General features: G+C 36.8%; 1 protein-coding gene across 1 annotated transcript in view; it reads left to right on the top strand.

Moving 5' to 3' along the window:
* The window catches only part of CFTR (CF transmembrane conductance regulator), a 184657-nt gene that overhangs the window by 50076 nt on the left and 108371 nt on the right, over nt 1-26210 (top strand). Inside the window, exons 4-10 of the mRNA XM_047763595.1 lie at nt 1154-1369; nt 5471-5560; nt 6434-6597; nt 7973-8098; nt 11350-11596; nt 13761-13853; nt 20620-20802. Of these exons, the coding sequence (XP_047619551.1) occupies nt 1154-1369; nt 5471-5560; nt 6434-6597; nt 7973-8098; nt 11350-11596; nt 13761-13853; nt 20620-20802 (1119 nt within the window). The remainder of the gene's footprint in view (nt 1-1153; nt 1370-5470; nt 5561-6433; nt 6598-7972; nt 8099-11349; nt 11597-13760; nt 13854-20619; nt 20803-26210) is intronic.

Here is a 26210-nt window from a genome sequence, read left to right as displayed (position 1 = left end):
GTATCTCCAACAGGGGCCGAACATATGAATTCAGTGTCCGTGACTGCACCTCAAGAGAACATTGTAGCCAAGGGCAAACCTACTATTAACAGAAAAGTTAAGTCAGAGTAGATGTGGTATTATCATTTGTCTCTGAACAATGTAATATCAAAAAATTCTAGGATAAAATATTAATCTAAAAGTAATTTAGAGGATGAACTATTACCACTGTAAACATATTATGAAAAATTATATTTATAGTACAGATAATTTTATACATATAATGTCATATCCAAGATTTACCTTAACTGTACATTTTCTTGGTTTAAGGAGGTGTTTTGAAATAGCATTATCTACTCTAGAGAAAGTTTGGTGTGGATCTGCAGAAATTAATGAAAACAGCCAGGGCAGCACTTGCACAGATTGTAATAATTTAAGAACGGAAACAACCCATCCTCCCCAATGTAGGGCAATGGGGCACATAGCCAGATCTGTTCACAGAATGTCATGTCAAATAGCACTTAGAATAAATAAGGTAGATGTACAAGTATCAGTGGGGTTAAATGTCAGATTCATAACTGTTAAGTAAAAAAAGATTGGAAGAAGCCCAGTCTGATAACATTTAACCCTAACCCTAACCCTAAGTTCAAACCTTAAAAGCAATCCTATATGTTTTAAAAATGGATATATGTGTAACATAAGTACAAAGCTTACATGAAATGATACATGCCAAGCGACAGTGATTTCTGCACTTATTTCAAATTTTTTATTGAAATATAGTTGATTTACAATGTATTAATTTCTACTGTGACAGCAAAGTGATTTAGTTATACATATGCATATATCCACTCCCATATAGGTTATCTCTGAATATTGAGTAGATTTCCCTATGTTATACAGCAGGTCCCCATTAACCATCCATTCCATATGCAAGAGTTGCACGTACTCACTTTTCTAAAAATCATGTGCTCTTCAGTAGATGTGGCAAATTATTAACATGGTATATCTGGGTCGGTGGTTAGGGATTTTCTTTTTAGCACCTGTCTGTTTGCTATCATTTAAATTTATTTTAGAATACGGCTAGATGAGATGAGAGAACCCTTACATTGAATGTGTGAGGGCATTTTATGAAAGAAAAATAAAATTTCATTTGTCTGTTTTCTGTCTTCTGCAGGAAGTCACCAAAGCAGTCCAGCCTCTCTTACTGGGAAGAATCATAGCTTCCTATGATCCAGATAACAAGGCGGAACGCTCCATTGCGATTTACCTAGGCATAGGCTTATGTCTTCTCTTCATCGTGAGGACTCTGCTCCTGCACCCAGCCATTTTTGGCCTCCATCACATTGGCATGCAGATGAGAATAGCTATGTTTAGTTTGATTTACAAAAAGGTAATACTTCCTTGCACGGCCTCATATACATATTAGTGGCATCATGCTTTAGATGTCATGCTGGCACAAGTAAGGGATAAATGCTGAAATCAGTTTTATATGCCTGTGAAATAAATGGCAGCAATAATGAACATTTCTAATTATCCCTGATAATTCAAGTCACTTCAGCTAAGGGTTATGGAGTACCTTCTATAAGCTGCCTATGTTCTAGATTTCATTTTTTTCCACTAGCCATGTCCTCGTTTTATAGAATCCCCATTAAAATGATTCTTACTGTCTGCATAAAAATCATTGACAAAATATCATCTTATGGTAAAATGCCATGTATCTTTATACTCAAAAACAAGAATATAATATGTAATTGTTAATGATAATCCAAGCAATAGAAGTTTCTACCTTAACCAGTCACACAGTGGTGGTATCCACTGCTTTATTTTGAGTCATATTTTTGTCATCCTGAGTCTTGCAAATTAAAAAAATTTAGAACAGCACATATATGGCAACCATAAGAAATTTCTCTGCTTTTCTATATGCATTATCTAGTTAATAGCCCAAGTTACTGAAGCAGGCTTTGGGTGAATTCTGATTAAGATTTACCTACCTTACAAACACAATTTAAGGTCATCTCAATGACATGTGCTTTCACCAACCCGATTTAAGGCCGTGTATGACTGTTTGACCTACCAACTGATTATAGAAAGCTGTTTGGTTGAATCATTTGGATATTGCTTTACCCTTCTTTTTTTTCTTCCTACAACGTAAAAACTTGACATACTTGGCTTGTGAGGGATGTATACCTGAAATTCCCTCTAGCAAATAACCCATAACACTTCCATAATACACATGCAAGGTCAGGTGTGTTGTAAAATCTTGATAGCCATACTTTATTGTTCAAAAAAAGCCTTTTATGGAGGCCTGAGAATAAAGCTGAGTCCACAGTTTAATCAAATCACCTTAGCCTCAATCTCATCAGTTCACAAGTACCAGGAAAACCTGGGTGATAAATCAATAAAAATTTTATCTTGATCCAGGAAATTTTACCTAAGTGATGAAATTATTATGTATTTTTTGGGAGGTAGAATTTACGCAGGATGCATATAAAAGAAAGTTGAATCCTGTCTAAAATATTTATACAAGAGATTCTTATCATAATGATAACTAATAGCTAAGGATGTATACGACAAGTTTCTAAGTGACCATCTCATTTGACTGCCCCAAAACCCTATATGGTGGAAAATATTATCTTTATTTTATGGATAAAATATTATTTTTTATTTTTGTTTTTGGTCTTTTTGCCATTTCTTGGGCTGCTCCCGCGGCATATGGAGGTTCCCAGGCTAGGGGTCCAATCGGAGCTGTAGCCGCCGGCCTAGGCCAGAGCCACAGCAATGCAGGATCCGAGCCGCGTCTACCACCTACACCACAGCTCACGGCAACACTGGATCGTTAACCCACGGAGTAAGGCTAGGGATCGAACCCGCAACCTTATAGTTCCTAGTCGGATTCGTTAACCACTGAGCCACGACGGGAATTCCTGGATAAAATATTTTTAGAAACTAAGACCTAAAAAGTAAAGAACACTGTGTAAGAACTGCTTCATAATTTCTAAAATGGGTTAAGTCACAATTCTTGAAGTGGAGGCTTTTCCAACTATTAGAGAACATAAAATAAGTACTAAAATGATGTAGCAAGTCAAACTCTGTTATCCGGGAAGAGAGAGGCATGAAGTACTCTGGACTAAAGGGGAGAGAAGATCAAAGAAGGAGCAGGTTAATTTCTGAATAAGTTCGTATATAATGTTTAGCACAAATACAGCAATATATGTGTTTTCAGACTCAGAATGTATTAATGAAAATTTACAGGCCATGCCTGTCCTATCTCAGCGTTGATTATGTGTGTTCTTCCCCAGTTTGCTTTACTCCCTGCCAATACCTGTTGACTTGCAGCGTTGATTATGTGTGTTCTTCCCCAGTTTGCTTTACTCCCTGCTAATACCTGTTGACTTGCATTGACATCATCACCAAAGAATACAACCGCATCTCCACATGGCTGTAGTTGGGCCCCTCGAGCAAGCCTGAAGTAAACTGGTGCCATTTCTGACCAGTTTCATCCATGGGGCAGGCAACCACTAATTCCTCCCACATTGTTCCAGATTTTGTAATAGAGCATGGTTATCTTTGTTCCAAAATCTGCAGCCACATATGATACATTCAAATTATATTTTAAATAATTAGTCTAAATACATAGTAGATTGAGCTTTGCTTGTAAATGTCAAGAAGAAAACTAAAATGAACAGATATTCTTAGTGCTTATTGTGCAGGTAAACTCCACGTCAAGCCCTCTAAAACTCAAGTGACCTGAGACTGCGTATGTTACTAAGTCATGTGTAATCCAGCTCAATAGATTTCCTCCATCATATTGCTCTAATAGCCTTCTGGAATTACCTGCTTTGATTCTTCATCTGTGCTTACCTAAATGCTATTCAGTATTCCTCACCTATCTTAAATTCTACCTCAGTAAAATATTTACATATTTTCATAACCAGGTATGTGAACTTTCTCTTAACCACCCTCTTATTTCCACTCCTTTTAACTAATTTATCATATTTAGTTATGTGCTAGGTTTCCTTGAGGCAAGCATTATGTTTAATAAATCTTAGTAATAATCCCTGAAGCCTTGAATAGTGATTTTCATCTCCTAAGTGTTCAATACTGAGAGATTCAGTTGAAGTAAATACTAAATGGGCACTTTCCAATCAAAGCCATCTAATGGCAAATCAATTCTTTTTAAATTTTACAGGCAAAGTATGACTGTGCTCTTTCATTATCATAATTAATTTATCTACTTAATGATTAATTCTATTTTGTGTATATGGATATATTTTTCTTTGCAAAATTTAATAATTTTTTTATTGTTAATTTTTCACAAAATTATTAATGAATCAATTGTTTATATTTTATTGACTTGAACAGTAATTTTATCCAACAGTTTCTATAAGACTGCATGAAAAATTTAGGTCCAAGATTTTCTTTTTTTTCTTGTCTTTTCTAGCGCCTCACCCACGGCATATGGAGGTTCCCAGGCTAGGGGTCTAATTGGAGCTGTTGCTGCCAGCCTATGCCAGAGCCACAGCAACACAGGATCTGAGCCGCTTCTGCAACCTACACCATAGCTCACAGCAATGCCAGATCCTTTACCCACTGAATGAGGCCAGGGATTGAACCCACAAGCCCATGGTTCCTAGTCCAATTCATTAACCACTGAGCTACGATGGGAACTCCAGGAACAAGGTTTTATTAAAAGATTTTTTTTTTTTATTGAAGCAGTTGTTTCATAAGATTGTGTTAGTTTCAGGAATACAGCAAAGTGATTGAATATATACATATATATTATTTTTTTCTATTTTTTTTCATTGTAGGTTATCAGAAGTTCCCTGTAAGGCCAAGATTTTAATCTCAAGGTTCACTGCCTTTGATTCCATCTTTTATTAAAAACAAACAAAAGCAAAAAAAAAACTTTTCACAGTATATAATTGGGTGTTTGAGTGTAATATTATTCCCATTTTGGAGTATGAAAAAATAGTTACTACTTTCAGGATACTGTAACATAAAATAAGTAAAGCCATGCCAGTATAATATTCATTGTAAAGAGATGGAGTTCCCATCGTGGCGCAGTGGTTAACGAATCCGACTAGGAACCATGAGGTTGCGGGTTCGGTCCCTGCCCTTGCTCAGTGGGTTAACGATTCAGCGTTGCCGTGAGCTGTGGTGTAGGTTGCCGACGCGGCTCGGATCCCGTGTTGCTGTGGCTCTGGCGTAGGCCAGTGCTACAGCTCCGATTCAACCCCTGGCCTGGGAACCTCCATATGCCACGGGAGCGGCCCAAGAAATAGCAACAACAACAAAAGACCAAAAAAAAAAAAAAAAATCATTGTAAAGAGAAATATTTATAAATTTGAGAAGATACTAAGCTAGGTGAACATAAAACAATTTTCATTACCTTTACATAAAAATTCATGCAGAGTCACCTAATATATCATTACTTCTAAATATATTTGTCTACTGTTCATTGACATCTTCTAACTTCCTGTTTTCCTTTTAGACTTTGAAGCTGTCAAGCCGTGTTCTAGATAAAATAAGTATTGGACAACTTGTTAGTCTCCTTTCCAACAACCTGAACAAGTTTGATGAAGTATGTACCTACTGATTTAATCTTTTATGCATCTTTGTTATAAATCTTGCAACCTCAAAGGTTTTCCTGGGTCAGATAACAGTAATTAAGTAATTACTTTCCCTATTTTTGAAAACTGAGAAGGCTAAGTTCTATAGCAGAGTGCCATTCTGGGGTCTCACAGACCCACCCAGTTCAAGGGCACCTCAGCTGGCTTTGTATTTAGTGTGGTTTTCAAAATTCAGTCCTTATCAGATCTTACTTCCTTTTAATGCTTTAAATTAATTATTTACTTTGACTGAGGAAGATACTCTGAGTAACTCTTGTTCAGTGCTGCCTTTTGTCACAATAAAATACAAGATCTTTGAAGACAGATTCTGTGTTTTATTTATCGTCACATTTCCAGGATTTAATGTAATATTGAACCCTTCAGCAGGTGTTAAGTAAATTACTGTTGAATGGCACATGCGTGTGCGAATATACTGTCTGATGACAAGAGTTGTGCTGTTGTGTGGACTGAACTCCTGGAGAGTTTTTGTTCTCTCATGTTCTGTGTCATGGCTCCTAACTTTATCCAAATAGAAGTAAACTATTTAAAATAAATTCTTGACATGATACTTCAGATAGCCATTCACCACACAGTTCCACTGAAAAAAAATCACGGCAACTTGAATTTTGTTTTTTGGGGAACTCGTAGCCTCTGCGTGGAATGTCTCAGCACATTGCTGTGTGCTCCAGTCATGAATAGCTACATTTTAGTGCATTCAGAACCACGAAGTGCTTGTTTGTGTGACCTCGCTGTGCTTGATTTCTTTCTTCGAGGCTTGTTTTGGGCTTTGTGTTGGGAGTGGAGGATGAATTGCCGGTGCATTTCACCGTGACTTTCTTTTTCAGGGACTTGCCTTGGCGCACTTCGTGTGGATCGCTCCTCTGCAAGTGACACTGCTGATGGGGCTGCTGTGGGAGTTGTTGCAGGCCTCCGCCTTCTGTGGACTTGCCTTCCTCGTAGTCCTCGCCCTCTTTCAAGCTGGGTTGGGGAAAATGATGATGAAGTACAGGTAGCACTCTGTTTACTTAGCTTGAAAGGGTTTAGACATTCCGTTTTCCCAAAGCCCACTTTAGTAAAACCAGAACTGCTCTATGTACTGAACTGTCACCTACTTCTTGGGTGCCACAAAAAAGGAATTATTTTCATGACGTAAATAGTATTTCCTTTTTTTTTTTGTCTTTTTGTCTTTTCTAGGGCTGCACCCATGGCATATGGAGAATTCCCAGGCTAGGGGTTGAATCGGAGTTGTAGCTGCCGACCTACGCCAGAGCCACGGCAATGCAGGATTCGAGCCGCGTCTGTGACCTGCACCACAACTCACAGCAATGCCAGATCCTTAACCCACTAAGCGAGGCCAGGGATCAAACCTGCAGCCTCATGGTTCCTTGTCGGATGTGTTAACCACTGAGCCACAACGGGAACTCCCCTGTAAATAGTATTTCTGTATCATATCGGTGGGACATTTTCTTTTCTTATCAGTCTGTAGAATTTCTTTATGAATACGTTACTATCCAGTTCACTTTTTTTTCACATCAAAGATTTAGGTACAATGGAGTTCCCGTCGTGGCACAGTGGTTAACGAATCCAACTAGGAACCATGAGGTTGTGGGTTCGATCCCTGGCCTTGCTCAGTGGGTTAAGGAACTGGTGTTGCCGTGAGCTGTGGTGTAGGTTGCAGACATGGCTCGGATCCTGTGTTGCTGTGGCTCTGGTGAAGGCCGGTGGCTACAGCTCCAATTAGACCCCTAGCCTGGGAACCTCCATATGCCGAGGGAGTGGCTCAAGAAAAGGCAAAAAGACATTAAAAAAAAAAAAAAAGGCTTAGGTACAACGGATAAAACACTTAAGTGAATGGAAGGGAACGCATATATTTTGGGTAGAATTTATAGGCTGTTTCTATACTCTGGCTCAGGAGTCATCACAGCAGAACCTTTTTGTTACAAAATGAATCAGCGATACTAATTACTGCCTGTGAAAGAGGACTTCTACAGTTTGCCAGATTGAGTAAGATAGAAAGTGTATAGATTTTGGAATCAGATGGTTCAAAGCTTGAATCCCAATTGCACGCTTACTAGTTAGATAGATGACCTGTGTCAAGCTACTTCAGCCACTGTTTCTGGGGTTTTTTTTTCTGTCTTTAAAATGGAGGTAATTATCTCCCTTTAGCTGTCGGAAGGATTAGGTCTAGTGTGTGAAATGCATCTCATGCAGTGCCTGGCACATAGGAGGCATTTATTAAATGACACAATTTTTGTTACTATTTATTTGATATCCATCTGTTTCATAGAAGAAAGGAGGCTTGTCTTAAACGCTTGGGCCTTTCTTAGTGGACAGTTTGGCTTGTTTGTACTAAGTTGTTTAATTGGAGATGGATTAATTTACAGAGATCAGAGAGCTGGAAAGATCAATGAAAGACTGGTGATTACCTCAGAGATGATTGAAAATATCCAATCGGTTAAAGCATACTGCTGGGAAGAAGCGATGGAAAAAATGATTGAAAACCTAAGACAGTAAGTCATTCCAATAATTTCACTATGCATTGAATTAGCCAATTAAGGTTTAATTTATTGAAAAAATGAATATGTCACAGTGGACTTCCAACTCATATTTGAAATTTCTGACAATCAAAGACTTTGGTTAAGTTATATCAATATTCATGTGTTAGCGGCCATTTTCATGGGCCTATAGTTTTAACTTGGTTGATCAGGTGTGCTATTTTGCACCACAAACCTCCTTTGTTTGTTTAAAATATATTTGTTCTTCCTTAAATTAAGAGGAAAGCAGGATAATATCTATAAATTGTGTTTCTCTTAACCCTGCACTTGAGAAGTCAGTTTAAGTAATGAAAGCCAGTCCTTGGCACCCATCTCCCATCTTGGTTCACCTAAAATAATCTTGCTTTCACTGATTAGTAAAGATTACCCAGCAAAAAAAAAAGTACAGAACAGATTGAGATATTGCCACTGAGGTAATTTTGGACAAAATTTAAACTAGGACATTTTTGTAGCCATAAGACCATTTTTCTTTAGACAATTTCCACATTCTATAATTTGCAAAAAAAAGAAAAGTTCTAGGCGACCCAGGGTGTGTACATAGTCAGAGGACAAATAATTTCAAGACAAATGGCGCATGGGAGTTTCACTGGGAGAAGGTACTAAAAAGAAGAGGACCATTTTGGATGGTATAAATGGGAGTTATCAGGAATTCAAGCTGCTGATTCCAGTAGTCAGTGGTAATTGAGCTGCAGGTGTGTGATTGGAACAACAAAAGAAATGCTGAAATGTTAAGTCCTTTGTCATGTAAATAGAAAGAGTAAAAGAGTATTTATTGCCCAAACATTCTTGGTCACCTGTTTTTATTATGCCTTTCAAGACAAATCCAGGAAAGGAATTATATTTTCTTTCCAGAAGCATCCTTAAAGATCTTGTTTAGTTGGTTGAAGTCTTGAGTTTTCCATCACAGTTATCGCTGGGTCATTTTTATATGCCTATAGGCACAGGCAGAGCCAGAGTGAGAAGGAGATTATCAGTGGATTTGGTTTCTCAAACCTCAAGAGAAACTCCTAGTCAGGTCATTCTAAGTGTTGACTTTTCTTGATTGTGGATTTTTCCCCCCCTCTTCCTCAAAAGATGAAACTGATCCTTCCTATTCTGTATTTCTGTTTAACCAATTCTAGCAGCAAGTGTTTGGTTTTAACTTGTATAATCCGGTTCCTTAATCTGGCATGAAATTGTTACCTGAAAAGGCTGGAAAGTGCTGACGTAAAAAGAGGAAAGCAAGAATTGCTTCTACACAAAAGACCAAATAGAATGTTCTAGAAGAGATTGACAGGATGAGCTGTAAAGGGATGTTGGCCTCAGTCTGGGCCAAATGGTAAACTGGAAAAGGCTGTGCAATGCTCCCTGAAAATCTACTTTATTGCTCTCTGGCAATAAACTCATTTTCATTTTTTTCATAAGAAACTGATAAAATATTTTTATGACTCATAAAGTGTTAGTACTTTTATTATGGCGACTACTGCTTTCAGTGTGATTCTTATGCATGTTCTTGAATCCATTATTCTTTTCTTATAGTACCACTTCTTTCATTTTCCTCAACTGTTTCTAGTGTACATCAATAAGTTTATTAACACTTTACAAATGATGTTTTCTAGCATTTTAAAAACATCAGCCTTGCCAACAGTGTTCTTTCTATCGAAGATTTGGGGCACACATGTAGATTCTAAGAGCAAGGCCCTGTGCTGTGCTGTCATTTTTGTTTCTCTTCTATAGATGTGGATTCTATGAGAGCAACTTGCTTGAGATGGCATAGCTATAACTGGCAGAGCTGGGAGTCAAACTCCAGTGAGATTCCAAGGTCATAATCTGCCTTCGGTGCCAAATAATGGAATAGTAACCTAGCCCACGTTAGACTGGGAAGCACAACGTAGAACACATTGAACTTCGTTTTCTTCATCAGAGTGCTCAGGGTGACATTTTTTTCAGACTAAGAAAAAGGATTTCAGCAATCGTCCTGTGGCACAGTGGGTTCAGAATCCAACTGTGGCAGCTCAGGTCGCTGTAGAGATGTGGGTTCAATCCTTGACCCAGCACAGTAACGTAAAGGAGCCAGTGTTGCTGCTGTGGCTCGGATTCAATTCCTGGCTGGGGGAGTTCCATATTCTGCAGGTGCAGCCACAGACAAACAACAACCAAAAATTTCTTCTGAATTCTACCACTTGAGAATGAGGACTAGACAAGCCTGTGGAACTAGTTCCGAGGGCACAGCTCTTGCCCCCTCCCACCAGCAATCTTTGCTTGTCTGTTTCATCGCTGCTCTTTTCCTCACAAGGATTGAATAGGAGGATCATTAATGACGCTGATTTTGAGGGTTCGGGATGAGTGGGATGGAGGCTGAAGGCAGCATTGTCTTCTGTTCTCACTACTCTCTGCACACCTTGTTATCTGTCTAGTGGTGCATTTAAACCTCTTCTGTATTTGTTAAAAAAAATAGTTCAGGTTTGTAATTCAGACTAAAAGATCAGAAGTTTAATATGGTTGCAAATAATTATACTAAAATGAGAGACAGGAGATGCAGTATCTATTCTCAAACTTCTTTAAGAACTACTTGCAAGAGAATCATTTGGGTTTTTTTTTTTTTAAATGAAAATTCTGGAAGGCAAGTGCAGACTCAGTCAATATATCTGAGTGGTGGGCCTGAGACTCTGCATTTTAACAAGTTTCTTAGGCGACTTTTACCCATGCTAAGGTTTGAGAATCGTTCCTAATCACTAACATTAGGCTTATATGTTATTTCCAATGTTCCCCAAAGTGAAGCAAGAACTTCTAAAATGTTGACAATCTATTAAGGAATCCTAGAACTGACTTTTTCCTTTATAAATCTTTCAACATTATTTCATATCCAGACTTAATAACATAACACACCGACCTACCAACAAACAAAAATTATCTGTCTCATTAATCTTACAAATTAATAATGAAGTGAATAAAGATATAAAAATAATTATGGTAATTATTGAGATTAATTATAATTTTAAAATTATATTGACAGGTATTATGTGCAAGACACTGATACATTCATTCTGACCCATCCCCCTTTCAGTTAAGGTAACTGAAGGCCAGCGAGGTTAAATAACTTGCCCATGGACACACAGGCCATGCAGGGTAGCATTAGGATCAGAACACAGAAAGTCTTGAGAACATATGTTCAGATGCCTGACATTTGAAAAGTAAATAAGCATCCCAAGTCTATTTTTTTATAGAACGGAACTGAAACTGACCCGGAAGGCAGCCTATGTGAGATACTTCAATAGCTCAGCCTTCTTCTTCTCTGGGCTCTTTGTGGTGTTTTTATCTGTGCTTCCCTACGCACTGCTCAAAGGAATCATGCTTCGAAAAATCTTCACAACCATCTCATTCTGCATTGTTCTGCGCATGGCAGTCACCCGGCAATTCCCCTGGGCTGTACAAACTTGGTATGATTCTCTTGGAGCAATAAACAAAATACAGGTAATGTACCATAATGAATGGGACATCATATACAGTGAATTTAGAAGTTTTCTCATGAGCAAACTCTCTAGAGATGAATTCTTGGCCTTGGGCCTGTTTCATGTACAGTATTTCTTCTCTTGATGTCTGTATGTGGTCTAATGAGCCTTTGTAATCAAAGCCTCATAAAATAAAATGAAGGCCCATGAGATTCTCTTCAGTCAAATAAATTGAAGAAAATATTGCTTCTGTGTTCTGGAGATTTTTATTCAAGTACTCAATCAATAGATCGGTTCTAATGAACTTGGAAAATGTGCAAGAAGGTGGCAGCAGATTCACCTGGAAGTTCTAAAATTTCCCAGCTAACACTAGGAAGGTTCATCTGAAACATTTCCAAGTGTTTTTCTGGAAAGTATGATGGATGAGAATGGCATTTTTTGCCACATTAATTACCTTCAAATCTCAGCAAGCAGATGATGTAGCTGGTAATTTTGAAGAGGAATTCTAAAGTCCTCAGGTCATGAGGCTCAATTTATGCAAAGCTAATAGAATCACCACTGTGAGCTTGGGTGTGGTTATAATTTTTATAATTAATATCAGTTGAAAATGTTTTATTATGCTTTTTGATATCCATTTAATATCTAACCCAGAAAATAAATCCCTGTGACATAAATAAAAATTATGGGGAAAGGGGGAGCCACTTTCAGGTAGTTGTGCCGTTATTTAACCTAGGCCAGAGTTTGCAAATGGTGGTCATGGACTGAATTTTGGCCCTAGACCTGTTTTATTTAACCTTTACATTTAAAAAGAAACAAAACAATACATTTGAACTAGTTGGCAGAGTGTGAAAATTAGGTGCTATCCCATGTACATTAAATCATGTCTTCAGCCTCTTTTGAAGATTTGGAATATATGATAACCTGGGTTCTCTTCCCTCACAAGCTGTGGCAGCTCCATCCTCAGAGGGGCTCTGCCCTCTCCAGTTCATCAGTCATTACTTAGCCACCTTCCTTCATCTTATCATCTTGAAAATATATGTTTGCTATTTAGACAAATTGGTGAATCTAGCTCAGAGCCATAGAAGCTCTTGGGCAAATCCTATTTCTTCTGTTAATCTTTCCATGTGGTGGGGAAGAGAGGAAGGAGAGGGAGGAAGGGGGTGGGGGAAGACAGAGAGAGAGAATGACAGGGACAGGTGGAGAGAAAGAGAGAGGAAGAAGGAGGAGGGGGAAGGGAGAGAGGGAGGGGGAAGGACAGAGGGAGGAAGGAAGGAAAGGAAAGAAAAGGAAGGAAGGGAAAGAAGGAAGGAAGGGAGGATGGAAGGAAAGAAAGAGAGGAGTAAGTAAAGAGAGAAGGAAGGAAAGAAGGCAGGAAAAGGAAAGGAAGGAAGGAAGGGAGGGAGACCCACAGAGAACACATCACAGAAGCAGAGTTACTGAACGGAAAAAACAGAGACAGAGAAACAGATCTTAAAAAAAAAAAAAAAATGGGAGAAAAAGAGGGAAACCAAAATAGAGACAGTGAAGAGAGAAGAGGCAAGAAGGGAAAAAGTGATCAAGAGCCAGACTTTTAAAGTTACCTCCTTATGGCAAAGACTTCAGGATGCATAAACTTAAAATTTTTCCTCGTGTTCCCACCGTCCCTAGGAGCACTGTGATTCCAGGTCTCTCATAGAGCCCTTCTTTCAGAATCAAGGTTTGATGCTCTAAAATCAGTTGTATCAGATCTCCACACCTTTGCTTAACCCTGAGAAGTGATGCTAATGATGCTTCTTAATGAGGAGAGTGCCATAAAAATGACAACACTGTTTTTTTTTTTTTTTTTTTTCCTCTCTCTAATGTTGGATTGAGGCAATTGGTGGGTAATTCAAGTGTCCTTTACATAAATTCATCCCTCGGGCTAACATGTAATAGTACCAAGTGGAATCAGTGGTATGTTAAAATTGAATGTATAAAACTGTTTTATAAGATAGCACATGTTTAAAGAGTACACATCAAAGATGATGAATCCTTGTGTTGGTAAATTAATGTTAAACCACTTACAGAATTATTTTATTGAGAAACAATTTCTAATGTAATTCATAAAGTCCAAATACAAAATGCAGCATTAGAGTGTAAAATAGATGTAATAATGTATTAATGATCTCGTGGCTCTGCAATATGTTTTTGCTCTCTTTTATACACAGGATTTCTTACAGAAGCAAGAATATAAGACATTGGAATATAACTTAACAACTACAGAAGTAGTGATGGAGAATGTAACAGCCTTCTGGGAAGAGGTCAGAAATTTTTGTTTGCTCTAAATACATAAGCATTTTCTTGTTTGTGATTTGGTTTTCATCGTAATGGACACTGCAGTTAGAATGATGAAAGAACTGTTAGAACTGGAAGGGGAACCAGTTGACTTATTTTACAGATTAAGAAGTAGAGGGTCAGGAATATTAACTACAGTATGCAAGCCTTTTTTTTTTTTTTTCTAAGTCAAGTAATTTGTTTCACAAAGCAAATTAGGAAGTGATACAAATCCCATAGGTTTTGGAGCCAAATGGCGCCGGATTTGAATTCTGGTTTTGCCATTTACTCTCTGTATAATCTAGAGTAAGTTATTGAACTTTGTGGAGTCTCTGGTTCTCCATCTATAAGATGGAAATATTAATATTTACCTTGCAACTTGTTGTGAAGATTGACTGAGGTAACTTATGGAAAGTTTTCAGCAGAGTACCATGTACATAAGAGTTGCTCAATAAATGCTAGCTTCTCTGATCTCAAGTTCCAGTCCAATAACCTGTACATACACCAGTCAACATAAAGATGTATGAGAGAGAGAGCAACATATTGTTTTCTACTATTTTTACTTATTTTGATTCCCTCTTAAAAATCCTCTCACCTTTCCTGTGGTCAGAAAATTATCATCAATGATTTTTCGGCCTCTAAAGAAGTCATATGTAATTATTGAGAATACCTGTCGAGTTCCTCTTTCCTTATCACTTTTTTTCTGTTGAGTAAACATAGGAGTTGCGAAACCAATGTCCTATTTCTACATATTTCACAATATCTTAAATTGGTTTTATTTATGTAAGTAACTCGACCTCAAGAGCTTCACTTTCCTTTTTTTTTTTTTTTTTTTTTTTTAAGATATAGGTAAGAGAATTATTCTTTATCTGCCTAGAAAAATTGTCTGGGGAGAAGTGTATGTATCAGATTGATTTTACTTCTTTGATTTTAGGAATTTCAAATGCCCTTTTAGCCATGAAGAAAAATAAGGAGTTTGACTGTTAGTTACAGATAATCGTTTTTCTAATCTCCATTTCACTCTCCTTTCATCTAATAAAATAGGTAGCATGCTTGAACCCTTACTATATGACAGGTTCTAGATAAGCTCTTCATATCTTTCATCTTATTTGAGTCTTAGAACATTCCTATGATATGATCTTAATATTTCCATTTTGCAACTAGGGGATGGAGGCTTAGGAAGGATACAGGACTTTGCTCAGCTCATACAACAGACAAAGGCTGAAGCCAGGTTTTGGACCCAAATGTCACAGTCTACAACCCTTTCAGTGAACCATTGCCCTCCATCTGGCTGTATCCTCGTCTTTCAGACTTTCACTGTCACCTGTCAAACTTTGGACAGCTCTTGATATTAACTCAGGATCATGATATTAACTCACCATCATGTTTGACACATCATGTTTGATACATCAGCATCCACATGAGTAATCCTGCCAATACTGTCTTTAAATCTTGTATTTTACAGTGAAATCTTCAGAAGCTTCCTCTCGAGGTCACATGCTGAGCTTTGTGAGCACCTAGACTGATTCCATCTTGGACATGTCACACCCTGGAATCTCTCTCTCAGTCAGAATTTCCTATCCCTAGCTCTCTCAGTCTTGTGATCCCACCTTTACTGCCTTCTAATTTCATGAGTTTTAGGCTCCTTAATCCTCCCTTTTAGACCCCTCCTGGTTTAATCTCCACTTAGGACATCTGGCATGTCAGTTTTTTCCCCAGCAGCAACTACAATTCCTTTTTTATTTCACAAAATCCTTTTGCTACAAAATATTTACTTTGTAGCTCTGGCAAAGGAAGTGCTATCTGGGAAAATCATATACTCCAGTCAGTTATAAGTTTTATGCAGTTGTTATTTCAACTTAACTGGACCTATAAACTTTTTGGGGAAATCTTTTCTTTTGTTTTTAGTTAATTTTCTGTACCATTTCCCTAAAAGCTATTCCAGATTTTTACCACTTTGAAACTCTCAATCTCTCCCATCCATCTGCTCACTCAAGTTGATGGCTTTGCCTTCTGCAATTTATAGAGAAAATACATAGACCCTATAAAATATACAGACTCATGTATGAATGCTTACAACTTCTTTCTTTATCCTTGGAATTAATTTGTTCTTATTTCCTGTCTAAGAGGAAAAGGTGTGCTTTCTCTTGCCCTTAACTGTTACTATCTTGCTTCATCTTCTGAGGATTATAGGGCCAGCAATTTTTCTCTCTTGAGAAGCTTCAACATCTTTCAATTGACTCTTTTTCACATTTAAATATTTTCCACTTAAAACTTCTTTCCTGACTTTTGTGTAGCCAGCCTCATCCTATAAGCTTTATCATTCTCCATCTTTTTGCTGTCAAAACTGTTCTTACTTCACAGACTTTTCTCTGCTGCATTCTGGATTCTGCCCTTTCCAATACATTAAAACTATTCTTTTTTTTTTTTTTTTGGCTACACCCACAGCATGTGGAAGTTCCCAGGCTGATCCTGTGCCACCACGCGACACAAGCCCCTACAGTGACAACCCCGGTCCTTAACTTGCCATACTACAAGAGAATTCCTAAAACTTTCTTTTTTAAAAACTTAAACCTCAACTTAACTTTAGTGAACCACTCTTTCCATGTTATCTTATCTCATGACCATGCCTTTAGGTCTTCCCTGCAGGCCAGGTCCCCAACCCAGGCTTCCTTCTAGCATTTCATGCTTTCTGGTAGGTGACTCCAGCCAGGCTCAATTGACATCTGGTTTTCTGATGACTCTCAAAGGCAAGTCTCTAGCTTCAGTTTCTTGCCTGAATTTCACGCATTATTGCCAAATTTCCTGCAAGCTCCTTAAGCACTTATTACATTCATTTCCAAGCTTCAGAAATCTGCGTCCTTCTAGCACATCTCCACCTCAGTTGATGACATCACCACTCACCTAGTTGCTGGAGAGGCAAGTCCTAGATGAGTTAGATATGAATCCTCCCTCACTCCCCACCTGTGAGTAGGTACAGTGGCTATGTACGTATTAGGAAGCTGAGCTTTAGGGAGTAACTAGAACAAGGTTATCAAACTGGTTAGGACCGAGCTAAAAGGTCAGCCTAGGTTTTTCTGACTCTGGAGCTTTTTTTCCACTCACCATCCTACCTCTTATAATAATAAAAAATAAAATTAAAAAAAAATGGGCTACTGCTTTGCTGTATACAAAATACTTTCATATAGATTACCTCATTTAAAACCCCCAAAAACAACTCAGAAGAGACTGAATGTTACGGTTTATCAACTGTTCCCCAGCTAATTGAGAATATGAGATAAAGACTGAAATAAAGACAAAGGATATCATAATCATTCCTCTCATAACCATAGGAGACTTGTAAACACGGAAAATTTTCAACCCTGCTAGGGATTGAATGAATAAAAATAAGATCTGTAGTGAAATGCCATTTTCACCTGTAAAACAAACAACATACACACACAAAGCAAAATAAACTCCTAACCAAACAGCAAGCATGTTGATAATGGTTCCTGAAAACTCACACTGTCATACATTAGTGGAGGAAAATTTGAAACTACTTTTCAAAAGACTTGGAATTTTCGCTATACCTTTTGCCTGGAATCCATTTTTGGAGATTTATAGGTTTTTTTTTTTTTTAATTAAAAAAATGAGATTTGTTCCAAGATTTATAGCAAAGTACATGCATCACCGAATTATTGATTAAGTTAAAAAGGAAGCCATAGAATGTTCAAAATAGAAAACTGTTTGTAGTTTATCCATACTCTTGGAGACTATCCTGCAGTTAAGAATTATGAAACTATAAAGAGAATGTTTAATAGTGTGAAAATATTTATGACCTATTATAAGTTGGAAAAAGGTCACAAACCTTATGTATAATTTTCCCTTGATATTGTAAAAAATCATACACTAGATTTTGTATATATGTGAAGCTGTGGGGGACCATCACGGAAATGCCACACGTGGTTTCTTCTCAGTGGCAGGACGACAGGTGGTTTCTGTTTTCTTCTTACTGCTTTTCTCTGTTTTCCAAATTTCCTGAACTAAGTGTTTTACTTCTATAATCAGAAGTTAAAGTTATTAGTAAAAACAATCTTCTGTTGGTCCAAGTGCTTACTGGATAAAAACCCTGCTTCTTAGTATGGCATGTGGGCCCCTTAACAGCCTGCACTGGCCACCTCCCCTTTGTCCCCTTCCCATGTACATTTCACCCAGCCATTCACCATTCCCGAGATATTTTTGGTTCTTTTAAGCCTAATTCATTGTACACGCAGGTCCTTCTTCCTAGAACAGTTCTTCCTGAACTGTTTCTTGGTCTTGTGAAATACCACTTATATCCGTCATAGCCTAATATTATGTCATTTACTTGGTCAAGCTCCAGACAGAGTCTGTTGCTTTCTCTAATGTACTCCCATAGGACTTGGTGTGAATTTTCACTTATAGCAGTAAGCACATGGCAATGTTAATATCTATCCATATTTTATTCTCCTATGTGGGATTTTTAAAGTGGTCTTTAATATAGAGGTGATGCTCAATAAATGTCTGTTAGATAAATAAATGAATAAGGGAATAACAAATGCCTTTGTCTCATTTAAAGACTTCTCATTGTCTACTTTTTTCTTTTGTTATAGTTGATTTACATTGTTGTGCCTATTTCTGCTGTACAGCAAGGTGATACACATACACACATATTCCCTTTCTTAAATTATCTTCCATTGTGATCTACCACAAGAGACTGGATATAGTTCCATGTGTTATACAGTGGGAGCTTATTGCTTATCCATTCTAATAGTTTACAACTACTAACCCTGCGTTGCCTACTTCTTAAGAGCTTTGCTTTTAATTATCTGATGACTGAGGGGGATTGTTAGCCATCCATAACATAAGGATTCAAGAAATGTTCTTCAAGCGTAATTGCTTATGCATGCCCCAGAATAGTTTTGAAAAACCTATATACTTCTGATACATTTTAAGGTGAATTATAAATTTTTCGACATAAGTTTAGGTGGCAGCAAAGAATGTAATTCCTGCCTATTACATATTGTCTTCATATGTTAAATGGATTTTTGTGGAGTCCTGGGAGCTGCAGTTTCAGTGCATTCAATTTCATGGAAAATAAATGAATTGATAAAGTCATGCTTCATTGTCAAGCCAAACAGCTAAATATGACTTGCTTTATGTCAGGAAAGTATAACTTTATTTTAAAATGCAGATGATAATTTGTACTAATTAACTTATTAAATTATTAAAAAATAAATAATTAAAATATCTTATCCCTCAATTCACTTCTCAAATCTGATTCTGAGATGATAAGACACATAGATTGCCTTCAGTTTGAAACTTAGGTGAAATAAGATGTTACTGCCTTCAGTGTTTCTGGCTTTGCTTTTTTTTTTTTTTTTTTGGCCACACCCATGCCATGCAGAAGTTCCCTGATGGGGATTAGGGATTGAACCTGCATGACAGCAGCAACCTGAGCCTCAGCAGTGATCACTGTGCTGGATGCTTAACCTGCTGAGTCACCAGGAAGTCCTTTCTGGATTTGCTTTTTTGAGATCCTTTTTTAGGAGAAAATCATTCTCTTATGTCCCCTTGCTCGTATTATGGAATTTTTTACACTACAGTAAGTGCCACATGGCAAAACTTGGGACAGATGAGAAGGCTGCCTCTTCCTTATAAAGTGAAGGAAGGACAATTTTGAGCAGGGAAATGGAAAGAGAAATGACAGACAGCAGAAAAATTCTCAGGCAGATTAATTTTTAGGAAGGACTGTTTTCAGACATTGAAGAGGTGGAAATACATCCCCTAAAAAACTGTGTTTACTTCCTTCCCCTTGATCAATCTTCGATTTGAAGACCACCACCCTAAACCTTCCCATGGCACAGTAAAGAAGTGGGGAATTTTCAAAAGATATCCTTCTGCCAGCTACTGTCGCAAAAGTGGAATTCATTCAAATCATCCAGCTATACCATCACATTTATGCTTACTAATAATCATTTAAAGGAATGCTTTGAGCTTCCAAGAGGAAGGTACTACCAGCATGATAGAGTAGAAGATTTGGATTGTAATTCCACTCTGGCCTGCTACTTCTGTGACTTCAGTTACTTAACCTCTCTGAATCACAGTCTACAACTTTGAAAGAAAGGGATTATAACATCTACCCCTTATGTTATTATTCTGCTGAAGATTAAATAATTATGTTTATGTACCCAGTCTATAGGAGAGGATATATATATGTATGAATATAGATAGCTATATAGCATAGATATCTTGGAGTTCCCATCGTGGCTCAGTGGTTAACGAATCCGACTAGGAACCATGAGGTTGCGGGTTCGATCCCTGACCTCGCTCAGTGGGTTAAGGATCCGGCATTGCTGTGAGCTGTGGTGTAGGTTGCAGACACGGCTCGGATCCTGCATTGCTGTGGCTCTGGCGTAGGCCAATAGCTACAGCTCCGATTAGACTCCTAGCCTGGGAACCTTCATATGCCACAGGAGCGGCCCCAGAAAAGGCAAAAAGACAAGAAAAAAAGTATAGATATTTTAAATTGAATTACATTTGACAATGAGTAACAATATGAGAAATCAAAATTATTATTGTAATTTTCAGATGTTTTGGATATTGTGCTCTAGAAACCTCGTGCTGTAAATTATGTGCGATAAAGTATGGATCATGTGCCACGTGCTTTTCAAACTCATCATACATAATGCAAATATCTATTGAAATGATCTGAAAAACATACCTTCTTATTTTTTATGTTTTTTTTTTCAACAGGGATTTGGGAAATTATTTGAGAAAGCAAAACAAAATAATAACAGTCGAAAAATTTCCAATGGTGATAACAGCCTCTTCTTCAGTAACTTTTCACTTCTCGGTACTCCTGTCCTGAAAGATATCAGTTTCAAGATAGAAAGAGGACAGTTGTTGGCAGTTGCTGGATCTACTGGAGCAGGCAAGGTAGTCTCTTTTACATCTCATGATGACGATCTTAACTTGGCATGCATTTCTCCTTCCTTTTTCTAGTTTATCTGTAGTTAAGAAGGTGTTTTGTAGAAATTCTTACATTGGTATTAGGAGACCATTTGGATATAGTGTCCTTCATAATATAAATTATTCCACTGATAGCATTCTCTAGCCTTTTATAGCTTCCTATTATTTTCAGTGACTTTTTCTTCTATATCTTTTTATTTTGGACACTACTCAACACAGTGCCACACACATACATGGTGAGCATGCAGTAACTTTATTGAACAAATGAAGCATCCATTTTTACCAATCTGTGGCACAGACATTTCTCAGAACTGGTCCAGGAAACTCACTGCTTAGGTTTTGCTTCAGTAATCACATGGGCAAAAGATCCTCATTTCGTTGACATTAGAATTTTGGAGAATGGATTCAGACATGCTTATGACTTACTACAAGGAAAAAAGATTGAATGGGTTAGTTTTTTGAAGGAAATACACAGGAATGTTCATTTATTCAATGCTGATCAGCCTCAACAACTCCCCCCACCCCAAATTATTATAAACCATGTATATTTGGAGATATATCTGACAAAAATAAATAGGTTAGAAAGCTAAAGGGTCAAATTTCATTGTCAGGAGAAGACTTTATAGTGATCTTCAAAAATTTAAGCTATTGTTCAGGTAATGATAGACAGTTGTTCTCTTTATCTAGCAAAAATTTAAAGAACATGAAGGAGTAAAATCAGAGATAAGAAAGGGTCTCCTATCTTTGGAATGGGCTACTAAGGGTAATAGGTATTTGCTTTGCTATTAAGAACGGGTTCTTCTTCCCACTTGACTATACTTTTAGCTGTGATGCTTTCTAGAAATATAAGAAAAAGTCTAGTGTCCTCCTAACACTTTTCAGAATACTTCGATGAGAGAAAAGAAAGGAAGGACGAAAGAAGCAGTGCTACTATAAGATCAAAATGTAAATAAAAGTGGAAATTAAGAACTACTCCTGAAAGACAATTATTTTTCAATGACTAGTATAGGAAGAGCCATATTTTGAGGAATTTAGTCTGAGACTTGGGAGACAAAGTGCCACAGAAAATTTCTAGTCCTTGAATTTGGTGTTCATAATGCTAGCGATATACAGTTGGCTTATTTCTCTGTCCGGTTATCTTTTACTACATGTGAAATAGACCTTGAAATAAAGTAGCTGTAGTTGTGCATCTTCTTCTTAGAAGAATACGTTCTTCCTGAAAGTGCTATTTTTCCTTCTATTTCTTTATAATATTATTAGCAATTTTCACTATTAAAAGAAAATGATACTGCAGGGGAAGTTGTTAATAAAGACATCACAGATGATCTAAACAAGAATGATTTCTTGTGAGAAGATGGTAATCGTGTTTCACAGAATTTAAAAAATTAATTTTCTGTGTTTAATATTGCTTCTTTGAAAGGTGTAAACAAATAGCTTTGAAATTACAAATTACAAGACTGAACCAGCAATTAAATTTCAGGCAACTCTATTAAGAACTGATGAGCAGATAATTGCTGGCTGGAATTACAGTTGCATCTTCTGGGAAGTAGATATGAAGACAGAGTCAGATGGAGGAATAATTAAACCCCTCTGAGAAATAGAGTTTGGCAACTCAATCTAGGAGGATGCCTTTTTATAATATTAGGAATGGAGTGTTTTATAATCTTACTAGATTAAAGATCAATCTAAAATATAAGATTGAATAATTGAAAATGTTCACATTTTAAGATAAATCCCACACCACTCAATTTAGTAATTTGTATATCAAAAGCCTTAAAAATAACCAAATAAGTCTTCTATTGTATGATTGGTCCTAGTATGTTTGCAGAGATTTTATATGAAGATATTCATCACAACTTTGTTTCAATAGCCAAAAATTGGAGGGAACCCCTAAATATCTAATAATAGGGGATTGATTAGATAATTTTAGTATGGTTATATAATGGCATGTTAGCATTAGGAATGTTAAAAAATGACTCTGAAGAACATTTATGATAAACTGTTAAGTGAAGGAAGACAATAGATTATAAAATCATATGTACATCATGATCTGCATTTTATAAAAGCATGTATATGTGTATGTGTATATGTGTGTCTGGAAGAACGTTATGGATCCAATTGCTATCTCTGAGTTTTTGGATATATTTTATCTCTGATTTTCCAAAATTTCAACAATTAATAAATACTATTTTCAGAATAAAACAGTAAGGTCAGATTTCATTTTATCACTCTCCCCTGGTATAACTGTCTAGGCTATAAGAGAACCATGTCTTCTTTGTTTTTATAGTCCAAGGACTATCCAAGAATCTAGGGCATAATAGGTTCTTGGTACAAATGTATTGAATTGAATGTATCTTTGGGAAAAATGATTTTTTTTCCCTTTGGTTCTAATCTATATTGAGTATCTTTCATTTATGAAACCTCCTTGAATTATTTTAATTAAGCAATATTGGTGTAGTGGTCTACACCCCTGAGTATTCCCTACTAGAGGCTGGCTTGCGGCGTCTTCCACGGGGTGTGGGAGTCTTCCACAGGGTGTGGGGATTTGTAGTTCTTCTAAAGCAGTTGAAGCAGTTCTGTGGCCTTGCTGACACCCCAGATACCACATAGTCTCTGTCATCCACCCTGGCCTTGCTCTGGTACTCTTAGCTTGGTCTTCTAATACCTGAGCATCAGATGTTTGGAATGGCTATGGGCTCCTGTTTCTGCCTACTTTTTAGATAAAATACATAGCCTGCAAAGTTTTATCACTATTTACTTATATATTATTTTTATTATATTTAAAGTTTTAATTTAGCTTCATACTCTCAAAATATCAGAATACTGATATATATATATTTATGTACATAAATTTATATAGATAAATATTGATAAATATATATTTGACCTTTGTATTTAGTACATAGAAACGTGTATTTAACCCGTGTGTGTGTGTATGTACATATACATATAATCAGATCCACTTCATTGCTGGGGTTTATAAAACTATTCTATATGAAAATAATACTTCTAGCTTTAATTTTTATACAGAAGAATTTTACGTAGAAATAAAGTATTCCAGATTTTCTCCCTTTAAGAATTTTAAAATTTACTAAAAGAAATATAGCAAAGATGCCTATTACTTGATCCTCCTTTCTTCCTGATATATTTAATATTTATTAAAAATTAATTAAAAATTTAAAATTCTGGAAAATTAAAATGTATAAAAAGTTGGAAAATTTCCCTTTCACTTCTGTTTCTCTTCTGCCTATTTCCCACCATTCTTTCCCCAATGCAGTCAACTACTCTTGTTAATTTTTTAATGTATGTATGTATGTATTTATAAATAGCTGCATAGTAGTCCACTGTATAGACAGATCTTCTATAACGTGATGAGTTACCTATTGGTTGACATTTGGGTTATTTCTAGTATTTTGCTAACACAAAAGAATAGTGCTATGAATAATCTTGTATATATGCCATTTAGTGCATCTACAAGTTTATCAGAAGGGGAGTTTCCTAGAAATGGTGAAGCATTTGGATATCTGTCAAACTTTCCTTCCTGAGGGCTGCACTAGTTTATGCATGTGCCATACGGTCTATATAAGATTGCAGATTTCCCCATAGCATCTCCAGCACATGTTATATAGTTTTTGAATTTTTTCCAGCCTCACTGGGCAAAGTCATTTTTCAGTGTGTTTTTAATTTGCATTTATCTTATTATGAATAAAGTACAGTATCTTATCATATGTTTAAAGGCCACTTCTATTTTAATTTTTGGTGAAATCTCTGTATATTTGGTACATTTTTCCAATGGGTTGTTGTTATCTTTCTTGTTAATTTTAGGATCACTTTATTTAGAGGGAGATATTCCTTTGCGTGATAAAAGTTTCAAATAGTTACTCAGTTTGATATTTTTCCTTTTGTTTTCCATGCACAATTTTTTAAATGTGATTTTATTTATCTTTTATTTTATGGCTTCTGGATTTTGAGTCATGCAAAAGTTTTCTTACTCCATGACTGTTGTGTTTTTTTTTCCCCAGGCATCCTTCAGTGTTTTCTTTAAGTATTTTATGGTCTCATTTTTGTACTTATTTATTCTTTGGCCTACTTGGAATTCATCATACATACGGTGTGAGATATGGACAGTTTTTTTTTTTTTGTGTATGCCCTGCAGATGGCTGTCCAGTTGTCCAACACCATATACTGAATAGGCTCGTTCCCCACTGATTTTAGATGCCATCTTTATCAAATACTAATTCTTTTATGCATTTGGATCTATTTTTGTAGTTTTAATTTTCTTCCATTGCTTTGTCTGGTTATGTACCAGTAGTTCATGTTTTAAAGTTAGTGAGACCTTATAATTTATATGATTTATCATATCATTAGATTATTGAGTAATATAATTTATCATTTAGCAAGTTTATTGAGTAGTTACTTTGTGCCAGGCACTATTCTAGGCCTTGAGGATATAGTAGTGAACAAAATCCACAACATACCCTAATTTTCATTCCAAGGAGCTCACATTCTAGTGGAGGAGATGCATATTTATAAAATATGTGATATTTCATATACTTATGATGTCACATAATAACAAATGCTCTGAAGATAAAACAGAGAAGGAAGATTGGTGACAGGGTACAATTTTATGTAGTAGAAATAGGCCTCATTGAAAGATGACATTTGAATGTAGACTGAAAGGTGAGGGATTAAGTCATGTATATCTGGGGAAGAGTCTTCCGGGGGGGGGGGATGGAACAAACCCTTGAAATGGGACTGTGCCTGTCCTATTCAAAGAATAGCAAAGAGGTCAGTGGGGTTGGCACAGAGGAACCATGGGGAGTAGAGCTGTCAGAGAAGTAATAGGGACACACCATTACTTGGGACCTTGTAAAAGGGCCCTGAGGACCTTACAAAGGGCCTTGTTAGGAGTTAGGCTTTTTATTTCTTTTCCTGAGAAGATTAGTGCCAGTTGGAGGGTTTTAAGCAGAAAAGTAATATGATCCCATTTACATGTTGACAGGACCGCTTTGAGAACAGGTTGTAGGAAGGGCAGAAGCAGGGAATTAAGTTAGAAGGCCTTTGTATTTTTTGGGTAGGAGATGATACTGGCTTAATCCAAGTGGAAATGGAAGTAAACAGTCAGATTTAGGACATGTTTCCAAGGAATATACAACAGAATTAGATAGACTGGACAAGGCACATGAGAAAGATGGAGGCATCAAGGAACTTTGCAATCGGAAGGATGAGGGTACCATTTACTGAGAAGATTAAGGGAGAAACAGATTTGAGGAGGACCTTGATTTTGGAATGTTAAGTTTAAAATGCCTTTTTGATAGCCAAGTAGAGATGTTAGTTGGAAACAGAAGTCTCGTTTCAAGGGAGTGGGTTTTGGC

The sequence above is a fragment of the Phacochoerus africanus genome, chromosome 16 (genome assembly GCF_016906955.1).
Source record: "Phacochoerus africanus isolate WHEZ1 chromosome 16, ROS_Pafr_v1, whole genome shotgun sequence".
Lineage (NCBI taxonomy): Eukaryota > Metazoa > Chordata > Mammalia > Artiodactyla > Suidae > Phacochoerus > Phacochoerus africanus.
The sequence above is the reverse complement of the archived record's forward strand: the minus strand, read 5'-3'. Positions and strand labels throughout refer to the sequence as shown.